The 15468-nt window shown below is 42.0% G+C and overlaps 1 protein-coding gene across 1 annotated transcript in view; it reads left to right on the top strand.

Moving 5' to 3' along the window:
• Positions 1–5395, top strand: part of LOC147708512 (barrier-to-autointegration factor-like protein) — a 93664-nt gene extending 88269 nt beyond the window's left edge. The window contains exon 2 of the mRNA XM_086925356.1: positions 5120–5395. Within this exon, the coding sequence (XP_086781482.1) occupies positions 5120–5269 (150 nt within the window). The 3' untranslated portion in view covers positions 5270–5395. The remainder of the gene's footprint in view (positions 1–5119) is intronic.
• Positions 5396–15468: the final 10073 nt, after the last annotated feature.

Genomic DNA, 15468 nt, shown 5'->3' with positions numbered 1-15468 from the left:
AGACTCAAGATGGTGAGAGAGCTGACGGTTAACCAGCTTCTCTGCAATTTTTGAAAATCCAGGCAGAAGTGAAATTGGCCTGAAGTTGGTCAACTTGGATGAATCCAGTCCTGGCTTTTTCAATAAGGCCTTCACCACAGCCTTTTTCCATCTCTGGGGCACTGTGCCCTGCGCGAGTGAAAGGTTCAAGAGGTCAGTCAGAGGAGTTGACAAGGTGTTAGCCACGAGTTTAAGATGTTTTATGGGGACTGGGTCACTCGGGGAGCCACTCTTCATCTCTAACAGGACTTTTTATAACCTCTTCTTCCGAGAAGGGGCCAAAGGATGCTAGCTCAATCGGGCGACTTGTAGGACTATTAACCGATTCATGGCTTTGAGGGATAGTGGGTAAGGAGGATAATATTTTCTCTATTTTAGAGTGGAAGAAGCTGGCCAGTTCCTCACATTTTTCTTTGGGATTATCGTGCAACACTGGAGGGACCGGGGCTTTCAGAAGTTCCTTGAAGATTTTAAATGATTCTCCTGAAGAATTGCTTGCTCTCTCAATCCTATCGCTAAAGAAAATCTTTTTAGCGTCCTTCAGTGCGCTTTTATATTTCCTTAACTCCCTTTTGTAATTGGCCCGGCTTTCTTCCGTCCGCTCTCTCCTCCAGGCACGTTCAAGCCTTTTACAAGAGGTTCTGATACACCTAAGTTCGGGGGTATACCAGGGGGCAGAGCCAATTCTTCTCTCCCTGACAAGCCTCCTTTTATTCGGAATCAGTAAGTCCAGAGAGTTGGTAAGCCATTCGCCCAAGAGCTGATCAGCAATGTTGGGGTCATCTGTGAGGTGAGGACAGGTTCTAGCTAGCTCTTCCGCCCAACTGTCCACCGGGAGCTTCGACCAGAGTCGTTCCACAGTATGTTGTCTTGGTGCGGGGTCTCTCCGGTTCCCCAGCAGCCAGCTAAACGGAATAAGATGGTGATCAGTCCAGGGGAGAGCCAACATCTGGAGAGCCTGCAGGTTCACAGAGTTAGCAAAAACCGCATCAAGCTGATGACCTCTGTTATGGGTAGCTCCCATATTAACAAGATGTAGGTCCAGTGCACCAAGCGAGCTTAGAAGCTCCCTTGCCACTACATCATTGGGGTCGTCAAAATGAAAGTTGAAGTCCCCAAGAGTGACAAAGTTGGACGAGGCAGCAGCCAGTGGGATAACAGCCTCCATGAAAGAATCCACGAAATTCCCTAGCGTAGCGGGAGGCCGATACACAAGGAGGCCAGAGATAGAGACAGTAGAGGAGATGCGAAGGGTAAACTGACAACTTTCAGCGTTGTTGATGCCGCAGTCTACAGCTTTGCATACGAATGTGTCTCTGTAAACAATGGCCACTCCACCCCCTCTCCCATCCGGCCTATCAAGATGGAACATGAAGTATCCCGAGGGGAGAGCGTTGACAATGTCGGGATCGGAACCTGTAGTCAGCCACGTTTCCGTCCGGAATAAGACGTCCAGACTATGGTCCAAAAGGAGGGAGTGAACCTCGGTGGCATGACAAGGCAATGATCTGCAGTTAAGCAGAGCCATAGTAAGTGAGTTAAGGTCCTTGCAAGTGTTGTGCAGGCGACAGTCAAGACAATGTTTAAATGCGGAACCCTCAGCCCAATAATAGCAGCAGCTGGGGTGTCTGGGCGTGCGTAGAGCAAGCAGTGTGTCCCGTGAATACCTGTAAAAGGGGATCCGAGGGCTAGAAGAGTTAAGCAGAGTAGAATGCCCTGGGCCCGGACGGGCACAGACGGGCTTGACTCTGGCGAAACTCCGGCGATGACGCTGCGTAATGACGCTGCGCGTCAGCATGGCTGGCTTTATGTTCACCGAGCGCGGGACACTAGAGCGCTACCCGCGCCGCCTGCAATGTCCCCCCTCCCAAGATGGCCACCAAACGAGACAGTGGGCAGGGACCCGCTAAAACGCGGTGCTTTATTATTATTATTATTCCGAGTTTTGTATAGCGCCTGGTTACCAATAGGCATCCCCGCGCTTATCAGACCAAATTTAGGTGGGAGTAAGGTGGCAGCAAAGCGGGTGTGCGAGTGGCCCTATTTTAAAAGCAGGGGAAAAACGAGTAACTCAGAATAAAATAATGGACAAAAACGGGACGTTTTAAAAATTAATTAAATGCAGCAGCCAGCAGCAGAATAGCGGTAAGTGCGAGGCTTTCCTAACAATAATGGTCAAGATGTTAAGGGTGCTCACCTGAGAGTTGCCTGGCTTTATGCTCGCCGAGCGCGGGACACTAGAGCGCTACCCGCGCCGCCTGCAATGTCCCCCCTCCCAAGATGGCCACCAAACGAGACAGTGGGCAGGGACCCGCTAAAACGCGGTGCTTTGACCAAATTTAGGTGGGAGTAAGGTGGCAGCAATGCGGGTGTGCGAGTGGCCCTATTTTAAAAGCCGGGGAAAAACGAGTAACTCAGAATAAAATAATGGACAAAAACGGGACGTTTTAAAAATTAATTAAATGCAGCAGCCAGCAGCAGAATAGCGGTAAGTGCGAGGCTTTCCTAACAATAATGGTCAAGATGTTAAGGGTGCTCACCTGAGAGTTGCCTGGCTTTATGCTCGCCGAGCGCGGGACACTAGAGCGCTACCCGCGCCGCCTGCAATATCCCCCCTCCCAAGATGGCCACCAAACGAGACAGTGGGCAGGGACCCGCTAAAACGCGGTGCTTTGACCAAATTTAGGTGGGAGTAAGGTGGCAGCAATGCGGGTGTGCGAGTGGCCCTATTTTAAAAGCAGGGGAAAAACGAGTAACTCAGAATAAAATAATGGACAAAAACGGGACGTTTTAAAAATTTATTAAATGCAGCAGCCAGCAGCAGAATAGCGGTAAGTGCGAGGCTTTCCTAACAATAATGGTCAAGATGTTAATAAACCACATAAGTAGTACTGCATGTGATGAACTTCTTTATGAGCCTAGGTCCCTTAAGTCCTATGACTTCATATTTAAGAGTTCGCCTGCTACCTGCACAAGCCTTGCATTTCCCGCAAGGAAAAAACCCTCTAAGGTCCCTTAGAGTGTTACTTGTGATAGGAATTGCTTCAAAATGACTCTGTACTAGGTTATCCCTAAGCGATCTAGCTTTTCTATATGTAATAGAAGGGACCGCCGGTATGTCTGAACCAATGATTTCATCGGCTTTTAGGATATTCCAATGCTTTCTCATGATCTTATTAATTGCATTGGCATCCTTGGAGTATGTGGTTATCATCCTGAATTTGTTGTCAACCTAGGCTCATAAAGAAGTTCATGATAATACAGTTCTATATTAATTTATATAACTATTAGACAATAGACTCTATGGTGTAAATAATATACATATGGAGTTTAGGAAATGTGATTTAACGATTTAATGTTTGATATGTCAAACGATTTTACATTTCACCATTGAAAGTATATAAAATTAACTGTATTTAGACATGTTAAGATGGCGCCCACGATTTGGTGAGCTTACAGTCCTTCCTTAGTTTTCTGTAACTCAGTGCAACATGTGACCTTATGACATTGATGTTTTAAAAATGGCGCTTCGCTCACTAGAGAACTGAACAACATTTGAGTAAGGCAGTAGCCGAAACGCATCATGTTGTGGCTGCTAGCATTTGATAAATAAAATTTGCTGTAACGCCGATACCCCTATGAGTGCTTTATTCACCCAAACGGGAGAAGAAGGAGCGTGTATTTTATCGCGATTTGCATTTCCGCGTCCCAAAGCACCCATTCGTGAGCGCACTGCGAAGCAAATGCAAGTGGAGCTTATATATATATATATATATATATATATATATATATATATATATATATATATATATATATATATATATATATATATATAATTCACTATACTTAAACAGAAGTTAAAGTGACGTTTGGTGTTAAACATTTGTTTCTCAAAAACTACTGAACTAGTTTACACCAAATCTAATAAAAAAGATGATTTCTGAGCAATGCTTCACTTGCCTGCCTAGTTTGGTGTGAATCTGGTTTGGACTGTAGGCGAGAACAAAATGTAATTTCCAGATAAATTTCATCTGGGAGTTAAAATGGGGGAAACCCCTTTAATATTTTTCCTCTACATGGATTGGCATAACATTTTGCATTTCTAGCCTTAGCTAACTGCACAAAGCAATTGCAAAATTTGCTGTAAATCAATCTCTGGGGGGGTCAAAATTGCAACAGAACCATAGCTACACAGTGGTGAGTGCAACGTGTAATATTACATTTTACATGTTTTGGTGCTTTTAATGCACAAAATTTAGTGGTATAAAAAACCACATTCACAGGGAATCATGAAATATGGAAAAACTTCACCTCTGTTTGAAATATGAATTTCATCATCATGGCAGCCCTAGGATTCTGTGGCAAGAGGGACTGAATGTCGTGGCAGGTTTAAATTATGAGACAAATATGCAAGTCATGTAGCATGGTCTCGGGCAGTTCTATTTTCGTCTATTTTAGCTACAAAATATTGGTTCCAATCTGTGCTCATTATTTTCTCCAGTTTGAAGAAAACCCCTACCACAAGATAAACTTAAGATGAAAAAAATACATTATGGTTAAATTGTAGTTTAAGGTGATTCTGTATTGTCATCTCTGGATCCTGGTGACATTTGCAAACCACTCTGCTTTCCACATTGCATTTCATGATGTCACCTGAGCTCTTCAATAGCAGTTTTGTATTATAGTACACGGTTACCAGTTATATGTCCTGTAGTTAGGCATCTGAGTGAGGAGATGGAGATCCAAAAAACTGTTGTGGAGGCAGAAAGGTATAAAAGTCACACGGCCAGGGAAGTGTATTTGTGCGTTAGTGTCTGCCTATGCTTTGCGCTTGATGTGTGTTTGATTCATTTGGTTGGTGATGTTTTGTCACTTATATGTAAAAGATGGAAGTCTGGTAAGTAATGTGCATATATGATCTTTGTTTGTTGTTGCAATATTACCAAGTTATTAAAATAAAAAAATATTGTCCACTTTAGCGGGCACCTGTTTTTAAAAAGAATAAAATTGGCTTAAGATGGATATGGGTAACACTTAATGATGCTCAGCAATGAATAATGCATGTTCTCGATTTCTGCAGGCGTATCTTGTGCTGGGACAGTTTCTCCTCTTGAAAAAGGACGAGGATGACCTCTTTAAGGACTGGCTGAAGGAATCATGTGGAGCAAACGCAAGGCAAACGGAGTTGTGCTCTTCTTGTTTGAAAGAGTGGTGTGAGGCATTCTTGTAAAGAAGTCGTCGGTTTGTTTCTCCGTTTTGTCAAGCACTGACCAGTTTCGCTCCATCTGTGCAGTAGATCGAATTAAATTTGTACATGTATTATCCCTATTTTTTACATTTATAAACAATAAAGTACATTGGCTTGCAAAGCGTTGGTGCTGATGTACCCTGACTGGAAAGAAAACATAGTCAAATACAGTAATTTAAAGATTGTATTTGGTTTTCTACTCTTCAGGTGATTAACGTCTAAAACGGTCCTCAAATCGCTTGGAGTATAGTCAAGAAAACACTTTCAACAAAGCAGTGTGGTTGATGAGAAGCAGACCAGTTGAGCTGATTATCCATTTTTAATTGTGGTGTGAATTTCCTCACATGATTCTGTCTAGTTGTGGCCAAATGCTCTACCTACATTGGGTAGTTGGTCAATTAGATATGTGGAACCATTAAACAGAATTCATCGGATTTGTTTTTAAATTGTCAGCGATACCTATATGAAAATAAGTGTTGAAGTTCAAAAATGTGGAAGTTTCAACTAAGATGCCTCCACAGGCCAGTATTGAACAGAGTAACTGACAGGAAACATTTAGCAAGAAGTAGAATAATGATGATCGCTTCTTACGCCTACGGAGCCAATAGTAGACCGGATGTGATGATTTTCCACCCAAACCAATACGTGTCACTTTAAACTGTAATAACTATCATAGAAGCAGCAGGTGGTATGCTTTGCTGTACCTTGTGGATGACAGTAGGGTGAGAAAGGGGATTCATGAGGAGGCTTTTGGGTTTGAAAATTAAACATGCTGAGTGCAACAGTTATTTGAGGTAATTGGAGTCACAAACACTTCTACTGGGTAGGTATTGAGTATAACAAACAACTGTGATTATGAGGCACAGTTGCCACTTGCAAGCAGTTTTTCTTCTGCTTATATAGATCTCTCACGTCTTGTAATTTAAATTACTATTTTCTGTTGATGGAAGCTTGTAGAAATGTATGAGTAGCTGTACATGCCCTCATGCCCACTGCTTTCCCACCTGCATGGGTTCTATCCAGTGCCATCACTATATACCAAACACTAGTTTAGTTTCCAGCAACCTCGACTGAATTAGACAAAAATAACTGTTTGGTGTGGATTCTTCCCGATTCGTAAAACTTAGAGCACCTGTTGTGTGTCTCAGCCATCACGCACTTCTCCCGACTCACTTGTACCTCTATGAAAGCAGTGCCATGTGTGGTTTTTCAGAGGTGTTCTGAGCCAGCCACCATGATTAATGCCTAGTTTTACCTCATGTCTCCTGGATGCAAACAATGTCAGCCCTTGTACTGGCAAGGAGATCCGCCTTTAGGTTCAGCATTTTAGTCCCTGCCATATTCCAGGAGGTAATATTTAAACTTCCATTAGGGTTGAATACCAAATCTTTGGGATAGTGGCTTGCAAAAATTCAATGATTTTGCCAGCCAGTTCCTGTTTAAAGTTTTCTCAAAAAAGGCATCTGGGTTAAGATTTTCCGCAAGCGGAACTGTAGGCAGCCTCCCTGCGGCTTTTTGGGTAATTGTCATGCTCTATGCTGTCTGCAATAAATCCTCTTGTTTTAGTTCCTATGTTAGTGTTCAAATCCGTGAACTCTTTTGTTTGGGGCTGCAGGATTAACCATGAGCATATTCTTGTGCTGCTGAGCTGGTATAACCTCTATTCCTCTGCAGAGAAAATAATCATAATTTTCCAAGACTTGATTAGCTATGATCGCTGACTGAAATTTTACCCTTCGTGGAAGCCATTTTCACATGGGCCAATCTTTCTATTTCAGAAAAACAGCTTAGTAAGAAGGATCTGTTCACTGTTTTAGCATTTTCATTAAATAAAATAATAAAATCTAGTACTTGGAACAAGTACATCCGGTATCTTCCCTGTGTGCCAGTTTTTTTTTCTTTTCTGTATGGCTTTAAGATTAACTGGTTTAGGGGATTCTGGGGGATGGAACAGATTAGCCCATGAGTTTAAGCTCTTTAGGCTGTTCCTCCATTTTTTCGGGGAGCTTGAAGGCACTGATCTGTGTTAAAGGTCTCTACGACTGTTGGCTTTGTGAGGGTAACTTCAATGGTAGAACCTATAAAAGGTTGTAGGAGACCCAGAATTTCCTTGTTTTGAGTTGATGAACTTCTGTTTTCTTGACCAGAATTTGATGAACCCTTGTTTCCTTCTCTAGGAAAATGGATTTTCCTGGGTCTTCCTTGGCTTACTTTCCAAATTGTCCTTCCTCTCGGCATTTGATGAGACATGTTCTGGTGTTTCTTATTAGTTCCCAATTTTTTATTCTGTTGTGATGGTTTAATAATACTAATTCTGGGTGGGTCCTGGGCATTTGTTGTGGTTGTCTTCTGCCAAAATATAGAGTAGAGAGACGTAGGGGAGGGCACTTTGACTTCATTATTTCCTCCGTCCCTTTCTCTGAATAGGTTCTTTAGGGAGAAGACTGCATTATCTTCTTCCTGACTTTCCTCTTTGCGTTTTGCAGGGAAGACAACCTTGGGGGACCGGCCTGTGTTCCAGTATGAGTTACAGCAGCCTCACTTGTGGGAGGCTCTTTTTTACTTATTGTCTAGCCTTACTCTTTCCTATAGGGCTGTTGTCCCTATTTGCCAGCGAGGTGTTTTATACATTGCTTATTCCACTCTATCTTCTGGAAGAGTTTGCATTCTTAAATGTCTTCCTCAACTTCTCTTTGAGAAGTAACAAGCACTGGAGAATTGCGGACAAAGCCTCTAATACATGGTCAGAGTTTTCTGTTGATTTTTCTAATAAGGCTAAGACTAAACTTAAAATCCTTGCCAAGTATTGAAGCAGTTCTGAGATCTGTACACACTCGCCCGAAGATTACAGGAGGGTTGATTTAATGCTGATGACTCTGGCGAATGGCCGAAAATGGCAGGCATGTGTGAGCAGTGGGTGCTGCTAAACTCGATTTTTGTTGGTTTCTTTTCCTGGGGCACCACTGGAGTCAGCCGTTCATGGGATTTTCCTATCCCAACCTGTGTGAAATCCCATTTTGTATCGATCAGAGTATAATCAGTAATAGACTGCAATCTCACTCCCAGAACCCTGTTTGTATTTTTTTTTATATTCGCCTTGTCGGCCAACGTAGTTTAATCAAGTAAAGTACTTAAGGCAGTGGTAAAGAGGAAATGTGGTATCTGATTGTGATTTCGCTGACTTGGGGGTTAGAAGGCTTATTTTAGATAATAGTGTAGTTCTAGTTCAAGTTCAAGAAACTTTATTCGGTTGTTTCTGTTAACAACCATAAAAGCAGTGTACATTTTACATATATTAACGCATTTTGTCATTAAAAAGAAAAAAAGAGCCAGTTAAATAAGTGACTTAAACGAAACAATTATATACACAAAGGTAGCAAGCACAATACACATTCTAGTTATTATTTAAGAACATTCAAATATCATATAAAGGGTAACATTTCAATTGACAGTGCTATTATCCTTCCATGCTGTTTATAAATTTCATCGCATGTTTTAAAAAACTACATATATACAGGGTGCAATCACTTCTTAGCCGCTGAAGGTAGTAAAGTGCTGGTCTATATTGGGAGAAGTTCAGTTTTGTTAGGCAGGGTTTTAAGTATATCTTCCTCGGTATATCGTAAAAGGGACAGAAAAACAAGAAGTGTGCCAGGTCTTGCGGAGACTTATCGTCGCAGCCGCAAGCCGGCAACACTTGCCCACAATGAGATCCTTTGGGTACAGCCAAAAGTAGATGGAATAGGTTGAACCTGAACCTTGTCAGTAAAAAACGATCGTAACTAGACATTGGCCATGTTAAATACGGTTCTATGAGCAGGGTACTTTTTGTTAATACGTGATTTCGCACGCTGTCTTTTCTTAATTCACGTGTTTCCCTTTCTAGATATCTAGAGGAGGTAAAAGCCTTCTTAACCGTAATGACATCTGGTTTAGTAATAGATTCAGGATGTGAGAAGAGTTCAGGTCGGCCTAATTCAAGAAAACAATTGCTCAAATACTTTAACCAGGGAACCTTCAACCTATTTTCCCAGGTGAGAGCTTCTCTCAATATAAGTTGTGTAAGTGGTATATTATCATTTAGCCAGCAGTTTAACCAGCATAATAAAGGGTTTACTGCCATTTTATCGCCTAAAAAAGGAATACCCAATTCTTCATGCACAGAAAAATTTGCTGTTCCCCTGGGAACCCTTAGGAGTTGCTTTAAAAAGTTATTTTCAGCAATCTCTAGTGCTCCCACAGGGACATATCCCCATATCTGACTACCATAGCAAGCCTTGGTAACACTCTTGGCCTGGTAAAGTTGGAGTAATGCGGCTACTGGGCTATATCCCATTTTTCTTGAAAAGTCAAATATAGCAGCATTTGTCCTAATTACCTCTCCCTTCTTTTTTTGTATCACGGGTCCCCAGTTCAGATGACTATTGAACAGGACTCCGAGATAGGAGAATGTATTTGTTACAGGGATTTGTACTCCGTTAACATTTAGGCGATTTGGCTTTTTATTTCCCTGGCCTACCTTCATTACGAAGGATTTAGAGTTATTTATGCTTAGATCTCTAGATTTCATGAAAGAATAGAAGGAATCTAGTAAAGTTTGAAGTCCATTGGCGGTTCTGGATAAAAGGACTGCGTCGTCCGCATAAAGCAGAACCGGCAGACCCTTACGGCCAATGTACGGATAATCTGTGTTAGTACTTAAAAGAAACTCCTCCAAATCATTCACATATAAGTTAAAAAGGAACGGGGCCAGGATGCACCCTTGGCGAACTCCTCGGTACACCCCAAAATCTTTTGTCACTTTTAGATCTTGTGTGTATCTAACATTCGCTTTAGTGTCAGAGTGCATATCTTCTAACAAATTAATTAAATTCTGATCCACACCCATTTTCGCCATGGCGTCCCAGAGCTTCCCTCGACTTATACAATCGAAAGCCGAGGAAAGATCCATAAACGCCATGTGAATTGTTCCTTGTCTGGCCTTGGTGTACTTCCCTATGATTAGATATAAATTTAAGCATTGCGAAATCGTGGAGTGGCCAGGCCTAAATCTATATTGTATTGGGGATATTATATTATTTTCCTCTGCCCATGTGACCAGTCTATTCAGGATTACTCCCCCCACTACTTTGGCAACAGAATTAATTAGCGATATAGGCCTGTAGCAGAGGGGGCTGTTACGGTCACCTTTTTTGAACACGGGTACAATGGTTGATACCCCCCATGATTTTGGGCATCCACAAGTCACAGCCGCATTAAGTACGGCTGTGAGAACTGGTGCCCAAAGTGTTCTTCGGGATTTAAAAAGATCAGGAGGAAGTCCGTCCGGACCAGGGGCCTTGTTGTTTGTCAGCCCTTCAATTCCCTTCACAACCTCGTCAATTGAAAATATTATCAAATTTTCTTTAAAATCATGGAGAGTGTGTTCTGCCTGCAACTCATTGTTTTTAAGAATAGAAGTAAAGTAGTTAACCCATTCTTCCTCTGGGATATTAGTACCCATATCGGCATTACATGGTTGGTCAAATAAAGGTTTATTTATAATGTCCCAAAACTTCGAGCTGTTTTTCAGTGTTTCAGGGTCTAACAGAGTCTCCCAAACACTTTTTTTTACAGCTCTCTTGCGATTGGCAAAGGACTTCTTATACCTGGATCGCATATCCTTAATAAGGTTCGGATCTCTGGGTTTTATTTTTAGTGCTTTCTTTAGCTCACGACTGGCCTTGGAACAATCTTTATCAAACCATTTTGGGTTATTATTTAGGTTTACTTTCCCTTTGACTGGTACCGTTAGCAATGACTCTACTTTTTTCGCAACCTCCTTAAAAGATGCTAAAATTTGTTGTGGAGCTGAGACCGGAGATATACATGCTAATAATTCAGGTCTACACATATTATTAATAGAGGTGTACAGGTTTTCACAATCCACCATTGACCATTTTAAGCGACGCTTTCCGTTTATACATTTAGTGAAGCCACAATCCACACGTGGATTTCGTTTTTCAAATGTTTTCCCGCCCATTTTAATGCATATAGGGTTATGGTCACTATAAATGCTCAGTTGAATGCAATAGTCCTGAACAACATTGGCAAGGTCTACTGATAGTAAAATATGATCTATATATGAACCTGTTTCATGGCCTTTGAATGTAGGAATAGGAAAGACAGTTTGGTCCGAAACTGTGGACATTGCTGAGATAAGATTATTTTCAGATTATTTTCATTCATTAGCGCATTTAGTACTGTTCCGCGCCGTGAATGGTCAAAATGAAATCCCTCCATGCTGTTACAACCCAGGTCACCAGCAGTGGTCTCACCAGGTTTCCCACATGGGTGGGTATTAAAGTCGCCTACTATTATTTTTTGGCGAGGCAGAGAGCCAACATTTTCCCTTAAAAATTCACATAAAGGCTGGATGTTACACTCGCCGGATCGGTTCACTGCATTATAAAAATGAATCAGCATAAGCTTTGTTTTGCCCCTCTTTAGCTCTAAAACCTGGATATTTCTGTTACCAGAGTAATGTTCAATTTTATGACATATAAGAGTCAAATTGACGTAAATTGCCAAGCCCCCTTTTGCTCTACCACTGGCTGAGGGAACTGCTGGAATAAAAAAACTTTGATAACCCTCAATGTGTGCGTTTTTTTCCACCAACCATGTTTCTTGGAGACATATTACTGCATGTTCCTTAACAAAAGATAGCCAACCAATATCATTGAGTTTGTCATGGCTATGTTCCAAGATATTAAACTTGCATTACATAATTGTGGAGGACATTGAGTTATATCAACATTTTCATGTTGACCTGATATAGAGGGCATGCCAGGTGGCAAATCCACCGAAGCGGTTGATCAGTTAGATTCCCTTTTAAAACAATACTGCCTAAATGCTAATGTTATTGTTGGCGGTGATTTTAATTGTTGTTTTGAACCATTAGATAACCATGATGTAGATCTCATGATAGAAGAGGACTATATCTGGGACATCCCTCAGCTTTCCTTACTACCCATTAAAAAATGGTCTGAGGCTGCACTACAATTAAAAGTTTTGTGTGTTGAGGTAGGGTTGCGGGCCACTAATGGAAGAACGGGCTCGGACAAACAGGGTGCCCCCACCTTCTCTAATGGCACTTCACAAAGTCGCATCGATTCTATTTTGATCAATAAAGAGAATTGGGCCAGCGTTGTTGACATGTGGATTGAGCCAAGGGTGGAAAGTGACCATGACCCATTAATTTTGACATTTAAATTGTTTGATCTACTGAAAAAAGATAAACAGAGGGAAAATGTTGAAATAAATCTCTCAAATGACAATAGACGCATCAGATGGTCAACTTGTGCAGCCAACGAGGAAAGCATAATCGCTATGAGGGACTTAACAACCCAGGCCATTAGAGAAGTAAGGAGTATAACCACTATGGATACTCCAATATCTGAAATCAGTAGGATCCATGATGAATTTTTTAATAGGTTAACATTTTTTTTTTGTTAAAAAAGTTACTAAGAAGCAGCGTAGGCCAGTAAGAAAGGAAGATCAGTGGTACGATAAATCCTGCAGGGTTGCCTATAAGGCACTATCCGATGCTGTAAAGACAAAAGATAAAAACAAGTTAAGGGATGCCCGTGTCATGTATAAAAAAGTTCAAACAAGTGCAAAAAGGGACTGGGAGGAAGGCTACTGGAGGGATCTCCTTAAAGCTGGTGAGGAAAGATCTATGACGCCCTTTTGGAACATTGTCAAATGGGGAAGGGGGGCCATAAGAGGTGAACCCATGAACCATGTGTCACCAGAAGCATGGGTATCCCATTACGCGACTCAGTTCGCTGCTGAGGATGGCGATGAAGAGCAGTGCTTGGCCCCAGTAGATATCTCGACGACCCACCTACTCTTCACCAAAGCTGATGTTCTAAAAACTTTAAATAACATACCTAAAGCCAGAGCCCCGGGCCCAGATTCTGTTCCTGCAGACTTATTCATGCACGACAAAGATTTATGGGCTACCTATATTCAGTTGTTAGCCAACGGCATTGCGAAGGGCTCGCCTATCCCTGAGACTTGGAAGGGAGCCGAGATCATCCCCATTCATAAAAAGGGGGCATGCTCGGATCCAGGCAATTACAGGCCTATTAGCCTGATCGCATGTATACAGAAAGTATTGGCAAGACTTTTACTGCAGCGAATCCATGGGTGGATAGACGAACAGGACATACTATCACCTCTGCAGGCAGGCTTTCGTAGCCATACTAGTACCATTGATCAAGTTTTTAGATTCGTTTTAATATACTGGCGTGTAGTTTTACTTGGGGGGGGGGGGAGGGATGCTTTTTGCAGCTTTTGTCGATCTAAAATCGGCTTTTGATTTAGTTCCCCGCCACAAGTTGTGGAATATTCTACAAGAACAGGGTATTTAAATGAAATTTTGTCCTTATTAATTAGAATGCATGAAAATAACTTTGCACAAGTTCGGTGGAACCAGCAGGGTAGTGTCACTGATAAATTCCCTATTGCGAAGGGAGTACGCCAAGGATGGGTGCTAGCTCCAACGCTCTTTTCGCTATACATCAACAGGGTGATCAGGTACTTCGAACATCAACCTACAGATGCCCCAAAGTTGGCAGGAAGACTGATCCCCCTGTTGATGTTTGCGGATGATACCCTGCTGATATCTAAGACACAACAGGGACTTCAGAGGGCCATAGGAGTTTTTGAATCGTTTTGCGCAGACCATGGTCTTGTCATTAACACAAGTAAAACAAAATTTATGGTTTTGCACAAACAAAGACTCAAATTATTTTATTATGTCTTGGCTCTCAAAGAGGGCCACATAAACATGTACAAACAAAGCAACATAAATCATCACCAGTGCAAGAGTAATAAAAACATAGTATTCGAACCGTAATAGCAACACTACAGACCCTCAGTCCCACGAGGCCGGGTCGGCACAATCTTCCAGAAGCATTAATAAATAGCTAAAAATCCTTTAAAAAAGTTAAAAACATAAGCACAAAACATTTCATTCGGTGGGCAATAAAGTGCATACAGAAAATCTTGTAAAGTGACAATGCTGAGGCGTAGACAAATTACTTTAAGCCATCGATTGCGCAAGCTACGTAACATAGGACAAATCAAAAGTACATGCATACAGTCCTGGTTATTCAACTTACATAAATTGCACAACGGTGAAATACCATGCCATTTGGACAGCAGCACATTAAGGGGGATTAAGTCGTACCGTAATAAAAACCAAAACCTACGAATCCCGTGTGGTAGATTCCACAGGGCATACGGTTGAGGCTGTTTCAGTCTATAGGAAAAGATGAGCGGCTCCACATTCCTTTTATCTCCGATTGTTTTTTTATCGGATAAAAAGCAATACTCCCACGAAGCCTCCTTAAGGACCTGCTTTAACAGCATGGGAGAGTAGGAGAAGAGCGCACTTTCATCCAGTCTAAGGATTTTCACAGCCCTTCTAAAATTACTAACAAGTTTGGAGAATTCCTTAAAATTGCCCAAAAGTTCATTTTTGAGTAAAACTCGCAGGGTTCCCTCTCTTGCTCTGGCCAAACTGGCTACCCACCTTATTAAGGCACACAGACCCTGAACCCAGGCACTCCTGAGTCCAAAGTCCAACCTGCAGGCGGCCAGAGGACAGGCATTGTTTAAAGTCGAGAGGGATCTTAGGAGTTTTCCCTCGATCTTGTGGCAAAAGTCCCAAAGTTTTATCTCTATTATTTCTATACCATACAAGATGGTTGCGGGGATTTTAGCTCTAAATACTTCGAGAAGGCTAGAGAAATGTCTTTTCCCCGTTGCCAGGTATAGGGACTTTAACCCATTGCCATGGGCAAGAGCTTTGCGAGAGCAATGCTCTATATGGAGATTCTCGCTCATATTGGCCGAGAATATTTTCCCCAAAAATGTGTAACAAGTTACGACCTCCAGTCTATGTGCTCCAATAGCCCAACCAAAATTTGACGAGCGGCATTTCTTCCTGCCCGCTATACACATCACCTTACTTTTATTGATATTAATCTTCATATAATGCTCCCCAGCAAAGTCCTGAAGAGCCTGAAGCCGATTTGCCAGACCCACGGGAGTTAAGTCAAGCAATAACACATCGTCGGCATACATCAGGCAGGCAATTGGCACCCCTCCTATCAACGGTGCGATCCCCTCAC

This window comes from Lissotriton vulgaris, chromosome 6, assembly GCF_964263255.1.
Source record: "Lissotriton vulgaris chromosome 6, aLisVul1.2, whole genome shotgun sequence".
NCBI lineage: Eukaryota > Metazoa > Chordata > Amphibia > Caudata > Salamandridae > Lissotriton > Lissotriton vulgaris.
Note: the sequence above shows the minus strand (reverse complement) of the source record. Positions and strands in the feature narration are given on the sequence as shown.